Below are 16,949 nucleotides of genomic sequence, written 5' to 3'. Positions count from 1 at the left end.
GATATTTTTCAATAGTAAATACTGAGGTACTACACAGTCTCAGATTGGTTGAATCCCTGGATGCTGAGGAGCCCGGGATAGGGTGGGCTGACTATAAATTATACATGGATGACTGCTGCATTGCTCAAGGACCAACTGTATATGCAACATCAAATTACAATTTCAGTGTAATAGCTTTAACACAGTGCTTCATGAAATATGTTTCTCAGAGATACTTGTTTTTTATTTTTTTATTTTATTGAAGTATAATTGTTTTACTATGTTGTGTTAATTTCCAGTGTGCAGCAAAGTGATTCAGTTACGTTCATGCATTCTTTTTCATGTTTTTTCCATTATAGTTTATCCCAGGATATTGAATATGGTTCTCTGTGCTATAGAGTAGGATCTTGTTTATCCATCCTATGCATAATACGTTGCAACTGCTAGTCCCAAACTTTCAGTCCATTCCTTTCCCATCTCCCCTCACCTTTGGCAACCACGACTACTATGTCTGTGAGTCTGTTTCCGTTTCTTAGGCAAGTTCACTTGTGTTGTGTTTTGGATTCCAGATATGAGTGATATCATATGGTGTCTGGCTTCCTCGGACTGACTTCACTTGGTGTGATAATCTCTAGGTCTGCTCACGTGGTTGTAAATGGCACTGTTGCAGTCTACTTTATGGCTACTGTGCCATTCCATACATGTATCACATCTTTGTCTGTTCATCTGTTGATGGGCATTTAGGTTGTTTCCATAGCTTGGCTATTGTAAATAGTGGTGCAGTGAACATTGGGGTGCCTGTATCTTTTCAAATTATAGTTTTCTCATGATATATGTCCAAGAGTGGGATGGTAAAATCATATGGAAAACATCTTTAGTTTTTTTGAAGAACCTCCATACTGTTTTCCATAGTAGCTGTACCAATTTACATTCTCTCAGGAATATTTGAGTGTATTAACAGATTTAGGTTTAGTCCTGCCCAAATAGGCCCTAAAAAATTGAGCAAAGTCATCTTTACAGATGTTTGTAGATAGTTGATCCAAAAGAAATTGTTGCCCTGGTGAAATTACTTTGCAATTGTTAATAGATTTTGAATGTCTTACAAACCTTACAATTAATATATATTTTTAAACTCTCAAAAACCTATAAAATTATAAAATTAAAAGTTCTGAAAAATGTAAAATATTCAGCTTTGACTTGGAAACAAGCTTGTCTTCATATGCATGGTATTTAAATAATTATTGAAGTCTTTGAGAGATGGTGTCAGAGTCCTCCCCAGTGATGTAACAGCTTCCTGGGAGTGCTATGACAGTACGAGGTGGTGAAGAGGACAGGATTTCAAACTGCACACACTTGAGTTTTCACTCTGATCTCACCACGGAGTGAAAGTGAAAGTCACTCAGTAGTGTCCGACTCTTTGTGACCCTATGGACTATACAGCCAATGGGATTCTCCAGGCCAGAATACTGGAGTGGGTAGCCTATCCCTTCTGCAGCAGATCTTCCTGACTCAGGAATTGAACCAGGGTCTCTTGCATTGCAGGCAGATTCTTTACCAGCTTAGCTATCAGGGAAGCCCTCACCATGTAGAAGTCACCAAATCTCTCTTTATTTTGGTTTCTTCATCTTCCAAATTAAGATAGATAAATCTTAAATTTTGTTTGTGGTCAGTTGGACAAAATGTTTGGTACCCAGTAAATATTCAGTAAGGGAAAGTTGTATTCACTGCTGTTCAGAATGCAGCAGCATTTGTGCACACATTCAGACATCGTGCCTGGTGGTACTGATGACCTACAGTATACACTCTATTCAAAGCCAGGCCCTCTATTTGAGACCTGGGTCTCACCCCTTCCTGTCCTCAAGAACATTGCTCTAATGTACCTTTCTTCTGACCTGCAGTGCCAGTTGCATCTCCTTCTGGATTGTCCCCATAGGTATACAGACAGCCTGGTATTTCTACCATCTTACAAATAAAAGTCTCCCCTCATTCCAACCTAATTCTTCACCAACCACATTCTCACTTTGTTGTTATTTCTTTATTTATTTACTTGCTATCCTTTGAAAGACACCTCTTTTAAAAAAGCTATCTGTATGCATTGTTTCTAATCGCTCACCCTTCACTCTCAAATCCGCCCCTCCCGGGCCTTTTTCAAACTGTTTTAATAAAAATGCTCTTGTTAATGTCACCAGTGACCTCTGTGCTGCTAAATTCAGTGATCAGTTCTCAGTCCTCATCTTGCTTGATCTGTTATGAGTATTTAATGTAGTTCATAGTTTGACCTCCTTAAGGTATTTTTACTGTTTCTGTTTTTTTTTATTTAAATTTTATTTGGGTTCCTCCTCTTTCTCCTCCCCTGGCTCTCTCTCAGGCTCCTTTGTGTGTTCTAAATCTTTTTGCAGACCTCTTAAGGTTGGAGCACCATAGGACCCAGTTATTTGTTCTTTTTTCTGTTTGTATTCACTCCTTTGATAGTCTCATCCACTCTTTTGCTTAAAATTCCATTTATGTATCAAAGGCTGTCGTATTTATATATCCAGCCCAAACTACCCTTCTCAGTCCAGATTCGAATATCCTGACCTACTTTCATCACTGGGATATCTTAAAGACATCTCAAACTGAGGACATTCAAAACTTTACTCCTGATATGACCCCCCCCAAACCTTCTCTACCCCTCAGTCATTCCCGTATTGATAACTTGATGGCAATACTGTCCATTGCGTTGCTCAGACCAGAATCCTTGGAGTCATCCTTGACTCTGAGCTAACAACCTCTAAGCAGTACACGGCGACAGCCCTTTCTTGCGTGGATTATAGCAGTATCCCCAAATTGGTCTTCCTGTTTCTACTTGTTGTTAAAGCCTGAGTCTATTCTTACCACAGCAATCAGCAGTGATCTTTTTAAATTTTTGTTTTCTTTAGGGAAAGAATTTATATTTTTAGAGCAGTTCATAGCAAAATTGAGAGGAAGGTACAGAGGTTTCCCCAATGCCCCTTACCCCGACACATGTAGGGCCTCCCCCATTATCAATAATCTCCCACCAGAGTGGTGCATTTGTTACAGCTGATGGACTTACACTGATACACCTTAATCACCCAGAGCCCATAGTCTATGCTAGGGTTTACTCTTGGTGGTGTATTTTCTGTGAGTTTAGACAAACATATAATTACATATATTCACAATTATAGTATCATATAGAGTACTTTCACTGCACTAGAAATCTTCCGTGCTCTGTGGGCTTCCCAGGTGGCTGAGTGGTAAAAAGAAAGTCTGCCTACTAATGCAAGAGACGGAGAAGGCACTGGCGACCCACTCCAGTACTCTTGCCTGGAAACTCCCATGGACAGAGGAGCCTGGTAGGCTGCAGTCCATGGGATCGCACAGAGTCAGACACGACTGACGCGACTTAGGAGCAGCAATGCAAGAGACACGAATTTGATCCCTGGGTTGGGAAGATCTCCTGGAGAAGAAAATGGCAACCCACTGCAGTATTTTTGCCAGGAGAATCCCATGGACAGAGGAGCCTGGTGGGCTACAGTCCATAGGGTCGCGCAGTCGAACACAGCTGAGCGCACACGCCTGCATGCTCTGTGCATGCCTCCTGCTCCAGCCCATGGCAACACTGATCTTTTTACTGTTTGCACAGTTTTGCCCTTTCTGGAATGACAGAGGAGTTGGAATCAAACGGTGTAGAGCCTTTTCATATTGGCTTCTTCACCTTGTAATGTGCATTTGTTTCCTCTAGGTCATTTTATGGCTTCATAGCTCATTTCTCTTTAGTGCTGAGTAAAAGTCCATTGCCCAGATATACCGCAGTTTATTCATCTATTCACCTGCTGAAGGACATTCTGGTTGTTTCCAGGTTTTGGCAGTTTTGAATAAACTGTTATAAAAATCAGTAAGCAGGTTTTTATATGGATATATATTTTCAGCTCCTTGGGACAGGACCAAGGAGCATGATTGCTCGATCATATGGTAAGTGTATATTCAGTTTTGTAAGAAAGGACCAGGTTTTTAGTATTATTATTATATAATATGTCATCTGTCTCCTATGCTCAAAATCCTGCAACGAATTCCTCTTGGTTCACAGTAAAAGTCAAAAATCCAGAGGAGTATACAAGACCCTACATGATCTGACCTGTTCTCTTTGACATCATCATCCTCATTGCTCGCTGCTTTAATCTCACATGCATGTATGTGTGCTAAGCTTCAGCCCTGTCCAACTCTTTGCAACCCTTTGGACTGTAGCCCACCTGGCTCCTCTATCCATGGGATTCTCCAGGCAAGAATACTGAAGTGGGTTACCATGCCCTCCTTCAGGGGATCTTCCCAACTTAGGGATAGAACCCAAGTCTCTTGTCTCCTGTGTTGGCAGATGGGTTCTTGACCACTAGCACCACCTGAGAAGCCCTGCTTTCTTCTTGCTCTTCCTTAAATAAAGCAGGTTCCTTAAATCAATGAGATGCATTTCTTTTATAATGGTGGGGGGAGGTACACTTTCTAAAAATTGTCAGGGTAGTGACATTCCAAGTAGGTTTTTTCTTTATTCTCCAAGTGTTTGGTAATGATAATATATTACTTTAATAATAAAATATCTTGAAAGATTCAACTGAAAACAACAAAATAGACCTTAGGGACTTAGCAGTATCTTCTTTTTCTCTGTCTATAACACTCTCCTACAGACATCTGCATGGATAATTCCCTTAGTGCCATCTAATCTTTGATAAAGCATTGCCTTCCCAATGAAGCCCCATCAAAATAGCATTCTTTTTGCAGTCATTCATATTGCAGTCTCTGGGGAAAGAGAGGTGGCATTAATAGCTGGTACTGTGGCCTTTTCTCTAGATTCAGAGATGCCTGGGGATTTGACCTCTCTACCTTCCTCTTTGTATCAAGAACTCAAGTAATTGATAGGAGTATACCTAAACTTCACCCAAGAGAATTCTGCTGAAGTTACTAGGTAGCAGAACAACCACCAGTATGCATTTTATTGTTGAGACTGTTACTGGTGGGAGTAGCTATAATGGAGAATGAGTGGCAGCTCACGGCATGTCCCTGAAGGGGCTTCTCAACTAGCGAGATATAAGCCTGAGAAGTGGTCCTGCCCACCCAGCATTGTGGGTCATTGCCGCATGCTCCAGGGATGTAGTGATATGTGGACATTAGAGATGGTTCAGGAGTCAGTCATGAGTTCTACCCTGCTGTGCGTGCTCTTTGTCACCACTCCTGTTTCCCTTCTCAAAGCTCAGTAGTACACTTGGTGCTGGGTGAAGCTTCCAAAGCCTCATGAGTGTAACTGTCACCTGGAACCTAAGACCCTGCTGCTAGTAGAGAACAGTAGGCATTATAATTCCAGTCCCTGTACTGAGATCTAATTTTTCTCTTTTCATGGTGCACTTTTGACATACTATATAATCTGGGTATTTATCAGTTTTATTGGTCATGCTATGCCTTCTCTCGCTAGAAGCTAAGCTTCATGAGGGCAGGGATTTTTGCTTTTTTTTAAACTAATGTATCCACAGCATCTAGAACAGTGCCCAGCACACAGTAGCACTAGGTGCTTAATAAATATTTGCTGAATGAATGAATGAGTGAACAAATGTTTGTGTAGTGTTTCTTCAGTGTCAGGCATAAGAAAAGGTAAAGAGAAATCAATAGAATTTTTGCCCTTATATTTCTTTTTTTTTTCATTAAGTCTTACTGAGATATAATTGACATATACCCTATATAAGTTGTACAGTGTAGTGATTTGACTTACATACATCATGCAGTGATGACCATATTAAGATTAGTGAACCTCTGTCATCTCATATAGTTACAAAAGTAAAGAAGCAGAATTTTTTTTCCTTGTGATAAGAACTCTTGGGATTTACTCTCAGACAACTTTCATATATAACATAGAGCAGTGCTAACTATATTTATCATGTTATACACTACATCCCTTGTAGTTATTTATCTTTCAACTGAAAGTTTGTATATTTCGATCACCTTTATTGAATTCCCCCTCCCTCATCCCTGTGCCTTTATATTCCTTACAGCCTAGAATATGAATAAGGTTATTAGGGATTGGCCCTTTATAGAGATCCTTAGGGAGGATCCCAAAGTCAGATCATGAAAGAGGGTGTTGGAGAAATCTGTTTCAAGGGAGGGTTAGATTTTAGCGATGACAGTATGAAAGACACTTTGAGTTTAAGCACTGTATTTACATACATGAAGGGAAACTCTTAGGGGAGATGTTATGTGTTGGGATTGTCCAAAAAGCAGAATCCCCCAAACAAATCGTTTACACCAGCGGTTCCCAACCTTTTCGGCACCAAGGCCCAGTTTCCTGGAAGACAATTTTTCCACAGGCCAGGGTAGAGATGGGGATAGTTTGGGGATGATTCAAGCATATTACATGGATTGTGCATGTTATTTCTATTATTTATTACTCAGCTTCACTTCAGATCATCAGGCACTAGATCCCAAAGGTTAGGGACCCCTGATGTACACAATTTAGTCTTTATTTTTGGCCCAAGGGAGAAGAGCAGGATCCCACCAAGCTCAAAGTAGCCTTAAACAAAATTAAGCAGGATTGCTTAACATTCATAGATTACAATGGTAAAACAATGAAGGGATTTTAGTTTTGTTCACACTCCATTATTATCTATGTAGGTAGTATTGTAGTCTTAGAAATTTCAGTAAATGGTCATTGTAACTTGGTCCAGTATAATATCTATTAAGGTGGCAGATATTAATTGAAAATAATAATCCAGTTACATTTAATACATAGCTGGTTACATAATAAGTAGGAAAGATTTCTAGCCATGTGCAGATGGGCCTTTGTGTAATTTTAAGATTCTGTAGATGAATGTTAATTCATAAAAGAATTCTCACATTTTAAAATATCATCACATCTCCATGCCTATGCTCCTGTTGTTTATTTTTCCTGGAATGCTCATGCCCTCCCTGTCACCTCTTGCAAATTCCTCCTCTGTCCACCAGAATCCAGTTGGAGTCACATTTTCTCTGAGGCTTTTCTTGGCACTGCCTTTCTGCCATGAGTTCTCTCCCTTAAGATTAATTGATTAATTGCTTTCTCCTCTGGGTTCCCAAAACATTTATCACGGGGTGTGGGTATTACTTATTTCCCTGAATCTGCATTTCAGGGGAGTCTTACCACCTTTGTTTTTCTGGCTGGCTCAGTCCCTGTCTCGTACAAGTTCAATAAATAGGTACCAAATTTGAAGCATTAGACTCTTTTTTAACCTTGATCACTGATTCATCTAGCAAATATTTAGCAAGAGCTTTTTATATTCCAGGTGCTGTTATGTCTTATAAAGATACTGAGGGAGAAAAAAATAGATGCCCCAATTTTTGGAAATACAAAACATAGGGTGATAAGAAAAAGTAAGCCATGCATAAAAGTAACTATTTAACATGGTTGAAAGAGTTATTTGGAAAGAGAGGTAGCATGTGTGTGTGTGTGTGTGTGTGTGTGTGTGTGTGTGTGTGTGTGTGTGTGATTACTTCATGCTGGTATTCAAAAATGTCTTCTCATTGACTAAAAAAATATTTTTCCTTGTTTAATCGCTAAAAAGCTGATAGAAAACAATGATTCTTTTGATATCTCACCAATTAGATTAAATTGTCTCCTAAATATCTCTCCCTCACTTTAACTGGGTGTTCTAGTAGGTTATTGGGTTAAAGCAATGCTCAGAGTTTTGCTGTTACTTGCCATACAGTCAACATTTAAAGTAGAGAAAAATTCTTTTGGTGCCTTAAGGTACAAATTTTATGCATTCCCTAGTTTTTAGAAAATAGTTTAAGTGATAAATTCTTTTCATGTTGCTACAAGTTCATTTCTAATTGCCATTGGGGACTTGCCCATAGAAAGTTTTGACAAAAGTTAAAGAAACTGTCATTGAAATGAAAAATCCAAACCGTATTTTAACTGAGAATTTTAATAAATTTGGTTAGCATAGTTTGTGTGTAAGGCATTTAATTGTATTTAAACCAATAGTATTAAAAGAAAAAAAAAAAACAACCCTCAAGATCGATTCTTTTTTCCACATTAAGGCAGAAAATGTTAGTTGTTACTAGTGTGAGTGACTATGGATATTTACTGACGGTCACCAGCATTTTTTCTCTTTTCATTTAGACTTGGATTATCACTTGCATTTATCTTCAACTGCTCCTATTTAATCCTCTCGTCCACACTCAAGGGATCTGCCGGAACCGTGTGACTGATGATGTGAAAGACGTTACAAAATTGGTAAGGAATGCTTTCAATTGCTCTGACTCTTGTACTTTTTGAAAAAGATTTCCTTTTTTTTCTTGCCCCAGATTAGTGTCTTTCAGAGTCAGGAGAGAAGTCACTGAGTTATCCTGAAGGGTTTGTAGAGAGCAGGTCAGGAGATAACTTGCGGTCACGGAGCATCTTGTTGGTCAAGCTGGCCGCCACGCCTCGCTTGAGGGACTTTGTTTCCTTGCTGGCCTCTTCTTCTCCTTTGCAGGCAGCGAAGGACACTGGCGAGGCTCTGTCTGCTGATGTGTGAGCACTAGCTTGCTCCCCATTATCTCGTAGGCAAGCTTCATTTTCCCTCCACACGTCTTCCTGCTCTTCTCTAAGGAGCCTAACAAAAGAAGGTCTGAGCTGCTCCTTCTCCCGTTTCCAACCTCTCTAAGACCCCGTTACACGCGGGTGGGTGTTTGCCCCCTCAGTAAACACAGCTGGAGTCGTTTGTTGCCCAAATGTTGACCAGACACATCTCCCACACCCATCCGCTCAGCAAAAGCCGCTTTTCACTAGTGAGCCTTCCCCACGGCCAGCCTCATGCCAGCTTCTCTCAAGACGCAGACCGAAGAGAGGGGGGCGTGGCAGCCTCTGAAATGGATTCCTCCCGACCCTCAGGATCTAGCGGCAGTTGTACGTGTTCATTGGAGCAGCATTGTTTGCTTTTGGAATGAACACACTTTGAAACGCCGTTTTGTAAGTTCTTGATGTAAACGAGCCCACTGGCACTCAGTTATTTGAATATTGTTTCGAGAGCAGAGTGATGTGAGAACAGGAACGAAATGAGGGTTGTAGTATGTAAAAAAGAAAGGAAAGTATATTTGTTGAGATATGTATCTTTCCTACTTTGATATGCATTTCCTGGTGTATATGTTGTTATTTTGGGTCATAGCCAAGCTTCAAAACAGAAGTTTAATGCTACGATCTGAGTCTTGCTTAGCTTAGTCTCAATGTAGAAATAAGAATATACCCATACTATAAGAATAAGAATATACACATACATGCACACACACACCCACCGTGCAGATTTCTTTGGATACCTACAAAGTCCAGGCTTAAAAATATTCTCTGGTGCAGTATCTGAAGGTGTATCAACGTGTTTTATTTGAGGGGCTGGTGATCCAAGCACTGTAACATTTGCCTCCTATATGCCCAGCTGGGTTTAAGGATGGGCTGGGGGAAGTACTTTTTTCAAAACATAGATCATGATCCTTTTCCTCAAGTTGCTCGTTAGTTTGTGAGCCAAGGAACTATACTAAGGAGAAAACATTTATATTCAAAATTTGGTATGGGTCAAAGGCCCTCATGAAATGTTTGTTCGATGGGTAAAGTACGGATGTTCATCACTGTGCAGCAACTAAATTATCTGTGACGTTCATGAAAGTCACAGGTGTCTGGGCCCCACTGTTTAAACAGGTCTGAGGAAGGGCTCTAGGCATCTACATTTTAAAGATATTCCTTAAAGGAGATTTAAGAACCATTATTTTAGATGGTTTATGCTGTCAAAGTTTAGAGACCAAAATATTGTGACCTTACTTTAACCTCATTTCTTATTATGGCCAGTTTTATCTACATTGTATCAGTTCAGGTCAGTTGCTCAGTCATGTCTGATTCTTTGCGACCCCCTGGACTGCAGTACTCCAGGCCTCCGAGTCTGTCACCAACTCCTGGAGCTTGCTCAAACTCACGTCCATAGAGTTGGTGATATCATCCAAATATCTCATCCTCTATTGTTCCCTTCTCCTCCTGCGTTCAGTCTTTATCAGCATCAGGGTCTTTTCTATGGAGTCAGTTCTTTGCATCAGGTGGCCAAAGTATTGGAGTTTCAGTTTCACCATCAATCCTTCCAATGAATATTCAGGACTGATTTTCTTTAGGATTGACTGGTTTGATCGCCTTGCAGTCCAAGAGACTCTCAAGAGGCCTCTCCAACACCACAGTTCAAAAGCATCAATTCTTTTTCTTTGACACTCAGCTTTCTTTATGGTCCAACTCTCACATACATACATGACTACCGGAAAAACCATAGCTTTTTCTGTGTTGTATGGGTTTACATATATGTTAGATTAATGCGAGTCTCCAAAATAGACTTAAAGTAGGTCACAGCTGGGACATTAACAACTCTTAATGGGGCTGTTTGTGGAACCATGGCGCTACAATGAGCAGAGGAGATAGGAATTTGTCCTAGGCATCCAATTTCAAATATGCGAGCAAGGAATCACAGATGGAAGGTGATGGTGTATCTGACCACAGGCTAAGCATGTCCAAAATTAAAATGGCATTTAAGAAAAATTACTTGTAGTCAGTATTTTTTGCTGTTTGAAGAATGTTACTTAATAAGCACCACTTCCTGTGAAATGGCAAACCGATATTTTCACGTAGCATAAGTAAGTATTGTAAGCACCTTCCAAGATTTTCCGTTCTTGTCTTTAACCATCTGCTTATTTTCAGTCTGTTACCTATCAGTTGAAAAATGCAAGAAACTTTGAGAAAGAAATGCCTGGAAAGACATACTTAGTAAAATATTAATATAATTCCTTTCCCCAGGGGCAAATGTAAAATCATTAAGCTGAAAAAAAGTCTTTTTTCTCCCTTCCAGCAACCTACTCAGAGGGGAATTTTTTAATTTCAAGAGTTGATCTAAATGAGATTAGTGTGTTTACTCAAGATTATTGGGGGGAAAGTCAAGTTAATAACAAAAAACGATTTAGAAGATCACTTCTGATTGAATGAAGACTACTTAATGCACAGCCAGTATTTCATAGAGTAGGAAATTGAAAGATATAAAATAATCCCTGGTCTCAGAGTGTTTATAATCTAGTTTGGGGCTAAGCCATCTCTGTGAATATATGAAAGCAGATCACTAATACACAAGAACCACATGAAAATGAGTGCTATTTAAAATATTTTCTGGTAAAGTATGGGATCCGACTTATACTAATTTTTTGGTTAGAATGGATTTTAGCATCTGACAGACATGCTCTTTGACCTTAGATAAGAAATTATCTTTCTAAAGCTCAGTTCTTCCCAATTTTGTGGTGTAGATGGAATAAGAGAATGTGTGTATGTGTGTATATATATATGCACATATATATATAACCACAGTTATTGTCACATAATCTCTCTGTGCCTCAGTTTCCTCATCATTATAATAGATTAATGGTACAACAGGGGTTAGCAGTGCCAACCTTCTGGCAGTGGAAAATCATCTCACAGCCTATAGCTGGCCCTCTGCATATAAGGTTCCTCCCTAGCTGTGGTTTTTGCATCCACGGATTCAACAAAGGTGGATTGTGTAGTAGTGTAATACTATTGAAAAAAAATAGGAGTATGAGTAGACTCACGAAATTCAAACACGTGTTGTTCAAGGATCTACTGTACTTAACCTCACAGAGTGATTTGAAAGATTAAATAAATTAAAAGGACAGTGCTAGGAACATAGCAAGTGCTTGCTAAATATTATGTTAGTAATTGTAGTACAGGGCCCCCTTGGTGGCTCGGTGGTAAAGAATCTCTCAATGCAAGAGACCCGATTTGATTCCTGGGTTGGGAAGATCCCCTGGAGGAGAAAATGGCAACCCACTCTAGTATTCTCGCCTGGATAATCCCATGGACGGAGGAGCCTGGTGAGCTACAGTCCAGGGTCACAAAGAGTTGGACATATTTAGCAACGGAGGATAGAATGGTAGTGTGATGGTAGTGATGTTTGTGGGTCATAGGATACTAGAGCTGAATTTAGAGAATTTAGAATTTCATAAATAGGAAAACTGAGATCCATGGGTGGTGAGGTCCAGCTCCTGGTCCCACACCTGTGTTGTCTTCTAGGACAGTGGTTTTCAGACTGGCTTAAGAGACTACCCAGCAGCTCTGCTTTTATTTGTGTTTCTGGGTTTCTAAATAAGACTTGGGTGGAACAAAGAATTGAGCTTCTGGAAAAAATGTTTGCAAATCACATCTCTAAACTGGCGTTTTGTGGAATATTACTTGAGAACCATCCAGTGACAATCTCTGAGGGTCCTTATGAAAAGTTTAGCCATCAGGGCCCTGCCTCAGAAATACTGGATTGCAGCTCATGGAGATGAGATGTAGGAAACTTAAGGTGTTGGACTGGCGTCCCAGGTGATAGGCATTTGCATAGGTCAGGACTGCTGAGGTCATAATATTATACTTACAATATGAGGTTGTTTCCATATTTGAAAAGAAGTGGCGTTCCCATCCTTAGCCTAAAACTCATTGATTTCACGAATTCAAATAGGGACATGAGTGACTTTTCAGTTTTATGGCTACAGGTAAACACAGCCTCTCTCTGGACAACAGTGGAGCAAAAAAGCATCTTGAAGTAGGTCAGGCTTACTGGGGTGTTTGATACCAGCTCTGCTGTTATCCAGCTGTTTGACTTTGGACAAGTAAATCTCTGAACCTTTCTGGGATTCAACTTTTGGTTTTGAAAATGAGGAATTAGGACATAATCAGTAGTTCTTAATCTAGAATTCATAAACTTTCAAACTCTTTCCAGTGAAATTCCAAATTATGCTTGCTGTGTGCCTTATGTGTTTCTGGTGGTGGTTTATTCGCTAAGTTGTGTCTAGCTCTTGCCATCCCATGGACTATGCCTGCCAGGCTCCTCTGTCCATGGGATTATCCAGGCAAGAATACTGGAGTGGGTTGTCATTTCCTTCTCCAGGGAATCTTCCCAGCCCAGGAATTGAACCCGGGTCTCCTGCATGGCTGCTACTGCTAAGTCGATTCAGTTGTGTCCGACTCTGTGCAACCCCATAGATGGCAGCCCACCAGGCTCCCCCATCCCTGGGATTCTCTAGGCAAGAATACTGGAGTGGGTTGCCATTTTCTTCTCCAACTCCTGCACTGCAGGCAGATGATTTACCAACTGAGCTCTAAGGGAAGCCCTATGTGTGTTTCTAAGAACATGTATAACTTTTCATCTACTTCCCAGAGAAGTCTGTAACCCTCCCCCCAAAAAGATAAGAACTAGCAAATTGGATAACTTGGGAGGCCCATTTTAGCCCTGAGATTCTCTTATTCCATAGTCCTACTTCTTCAGATTGTACGTGTTGGAATAATCCAGTTATGCCTTGACTAAAGGAGGTTATATCAGATTAGATTTACTTGCTTTTCAGGCATAACATTTGTACATTTTACCTGAGAAAAAGAAAGTGGGTTGAGAATACCTTTTTACCCTTTGCTCATTGTAATTTATTCAACTAAAATCATTTCTTCACCAATGCTGCCAGTTCTGCCTTTGCTGTAGGTGGCAACTTACACTCTGCCCACAAATCTTCAGTTTGTTTGCTTGGGGTGACTCCCATGTCACAGAAGCGTATTTGTGACTTCACTGTCATTTTCTTTTTAATTTCTTCTTGGACATTTTGTATTACACCTATAGTCCCCATGGTTTCCATTTGAAATTCTTCCGGCATGTTTACTCAGCATAATAGTTCATCTATTTACAGAACATTTTGCTTTGTTACTAAAAAATGTTGCAAGACTTGTGTTAAATGGCAAACTCAGACCTACCTAAAGAAAGGGTATTTGGGAAGGGGGTGAATCAAACTTTAAAAACGTGTATCTTTGGGGTGGTTCAACTGCAGCTCTTAATGACTGTGTTGATAAAAAAGGAATCCAAACATTGAAATAGATCAAATTAGTTTTTCCTTCTGTTCTTTCTACTGTTTCCTTCATTTTTGATAATTTTTCTTCGTCTGGGGGAGTTTAATTGAATGTGACTTTGCTGCTTTTTGAAAATATTTTTATCTTTATCTGTTGGGTAATTATTTGTCTTCCTTAAAATGTTTAAGGCAGGTTGCTGTTCTAGCCCCCATCTTGTAAAAGTGGAAATCACTGTCTTTTCAAGGTCAGTCTATAGATCAGTAGGGTAAAGTCAGAAATTTGTGGCTTTCCTGGTCTTGCAGTAGGCAATTATTTAAACAGATTAATACATGACTCTTACAGTTTGGCATAATAGGAAATTATAAAAATATTCTTAGATAACAAATTTCAAACTTCAAGTGGACAGTTTTGAATAGTGCTGAATTTTTATTCTCTTCAAATACAATGTTCTTTGGATAGAATTACCACTGCATTAAAATGGAGGATTGGAGTCTCTGTGTCTTCCCATTTCTAAGTATATCTTCTCTTTAAAAGCAGAGGCCCCCCATAGTTTTGTTTGACCATTGAAGAACAACAGTTTGATAGCTGGATAGTTTTTAAAGTTGATTTTTTATTAATTTGCAATATTTAGCATTTTACTTGCTCCTGCAGTCAGTAGGTTTTTTTTCCCTCTATTTAAAGCTAAATTTTGGACTTAAACAGTATTCAAAGGACAGAGCATATTAGAAATAATATTTGTAAAAACTGACTAGCTATGTTGCCAAGCATGTCAATCTTATCATAAAGAAAATGTTGTTCTTCCTTTGTAAGATAAACCACTTAGGTACAGTATCTCCTGCTCCTTGACTTTTTTACAGCAGATATTATTGTGTGAACATCCAAGCAACACGCAAAGCACTGTCTGTGGATTCTCTGTTTTAGTCATTGCAGCCCTAGGAGGTAATGATTTTGTCCACCTGTGTATTCGTTACCATCTGGGTCAAAGGGAAGCCTGACCAATGCACCAGCGTATTGATTAGGCAGCTGAAGCCTAGTGATGGTTAGTAACCTGCTGATTCTTACCTGGAAACTGGGAGATGACTAGAGGTATGAACCCATAACTGCTTATCTCTGGAACACAAGAACCCAGTTCATAATTTATGATGTCTTAACATGTCAGTATCAACTGCAGTTTAAGAACAATCATTCTATCCTCTTGAATTGTATTTCCTAGGTAGAAGTCTCCTTATTTTATGATTAGGAAATTATAGATTAGTACTACTTAACAGGAGTCATCATCATAAGGTGTGTTTATGAAGCAGACCAACATTTTAAAATTAATTTTTATTGGAGTATCGTTGCTGTACATGTTGAGTTAGTTTCTGCTGTATAGCAAAGTGAATCAGTTATACATATATCCCCTCTTTTTTAGATTTCCTTCTCATTTAGGTCACCACAGAGCATTTAGTAGAGTTCCCTGTGTTAGATGGTAGAGATCAAATGTTTTTAATCTCTTTTATTTGAAGGAGACAAGGATCATCTAAACTTATTTAGGTATTGTTTACTGAGAAAAGATGACCCAGAAAGTCTTGTGAGTTGTCATGTTAATTTCTTCTAAATCACTGACTGAGTTATTATTTAAAAAACAAAAAAGCAATTGACCCGGTGAGATTTTTAGTCAGTATTAACAAGAAATGGCTTATAAGGGGAAATAAAAAGGCAAAAAGCCTTGTTCTGTTATTTCTGAGGGCTGAACAACCAGTGTTACACTAAGCTCTGGCATGGGAGGAAACTGAGATATTACTAGGATATTTAAGTACAAGCATAGAAGGCTTTCTTTGCTCTTAGAATCAGCAGTGATTCTTAAACTTCTCTGCATCACAGAGACTTTGAGAACTGGACTCTTTTCCTCAGAAAGGTCAACTATGTGTGCACTGTTTTATGTAGGCTCAAAGGAATCACGAGTTACTATCATTGCATTTTGATTCTTATCAACATCTTGGCAGAAACAACTGAGACAAGGATCTCACTGAGGATGTCCAAAAAGCCACTGATTTCATAAGACTGAGAGACCTCAATGATGTTTGGATCTTGAGATCCAAAGCTTTTAGATCAGTGATCTAGAGGGGGAGTTAAATGTTCTGACTTTGAGTTCTTTTTCTCCCAAGTCCAAATACCTACAGGGCATGGTAAGCAGCCAATGACTGGCTTGCAAAGACTTTTTTGGCCAAGTTTCCAGCATTTCCACATTTCCAGCATTTCCATGCTATTATAGCCACGGTAACTTACCCACGTCCAAGGTAAGAGAAACCCAAGTAAGACGGTAGGTGTTGCAAGAAGGCATCAGATGGCGCACACACTGAAACCATAACCACAGAAAACTAGTTGGTCTAATCACATGGACCACAGCCTTGTCTAACTCAGTGAAACTAAGCCATGCCCTGTGGGGCCACCCAAGATGGGTGGGTCATGGTGGAGAGGTCTGACAGTATGTGGTCCATGGGAGAAGGGAATGGCAAGCCACTTCAGTATTCTTGCCTTGAGAATCCCATGAACAGTATGAAAAGGCAAAATGATAGGATACTGAAAGAGGAACTCCCCAGGTCAGTAGCTGCCCAATATGCTACTGGAGATCAGTGGAGAAATAACTCCAGAAAGAAAGAAGGGATGGAGCCAAAGCAAAAACAATACCCAGTTGTGGATGTGACTGGTGATAGAAGCAAGGTCCGATGCTATAAAGAGCAATATTGCATAGGAACCTATGTTAGGTCCATGAATCAAGGTAAATTGGAAGTGGTCAAACAGGAGATGGCAAGAGTGAATGTCGACATTCTAGGAATCAGTGAACTAAAATGGACTGGAATGGGTGAATTTAACTCAGATGACCATTATATCTACTACCGTGGGCAGGAATCCCTCAGAAGAAATGGAGTAGCCATCTTGGTCAACAGAAGAGTCCAAAATGCAGTACTTGGATGCAATCTCAAAAACAACAGAATGATCTCTGTTCGTTTCCAAGGTAAACCATTCAATATCACAGTAATCCAACTCTATGCCCCAACCAGTAATGCTGAAAAAGCTGAAGTTGAAG

The 16,949-nt window shown here is 39.7% G+C and overlaps 1 protein-coding gene across 6 annotated transcripts in view; it reads left to right on the top strand.

Moving 5' to 3' along the window:
- KITLG (KIT ligand) overlaps positions 1 to 16,949 on the top strand; it is a 130,901-nt gene that overhangs the window by 33,918 nt on the left and 80,034 nt on the right. For all 6 annotated transcript variants that reach the window (XM_069584159.1, XM_069584162.1, XM_069584160.1 and 3 more), the window contains exon 2: positions 8,117 to 8,230. In XM_069584159.1, coding sequence (XP_069440260.1) covers positions 8,117 to 8,230 — 114 coding nt within the window. The remainder of the gene's footprint in view (positions 1 to 8,116; positions 8,231 to 16,949) is intronic.

This window comes from Ovis canadensis, chromosome 3 (genome assembly GCF_042477335.2).
Source record: "Ovis canadensis isolate MfBH-ARS-UI-01 breed Bighorn chromosome 3, ARS-UI_OviCan_v2, whole genome shotgun sequence".
In the NCBI taxonomy this organism is placed as follows: Eukaryota; Metazoa; Chordata; class Mammalia; order Artiodactyla; family Bovidae; genus Ovis; species Ovis canadensis.
The sequence above is the reverse complement of the archived record's forward strand: the minus strand, read 5'-3'. Positions and strand labels throughout refer to the sequence as shown.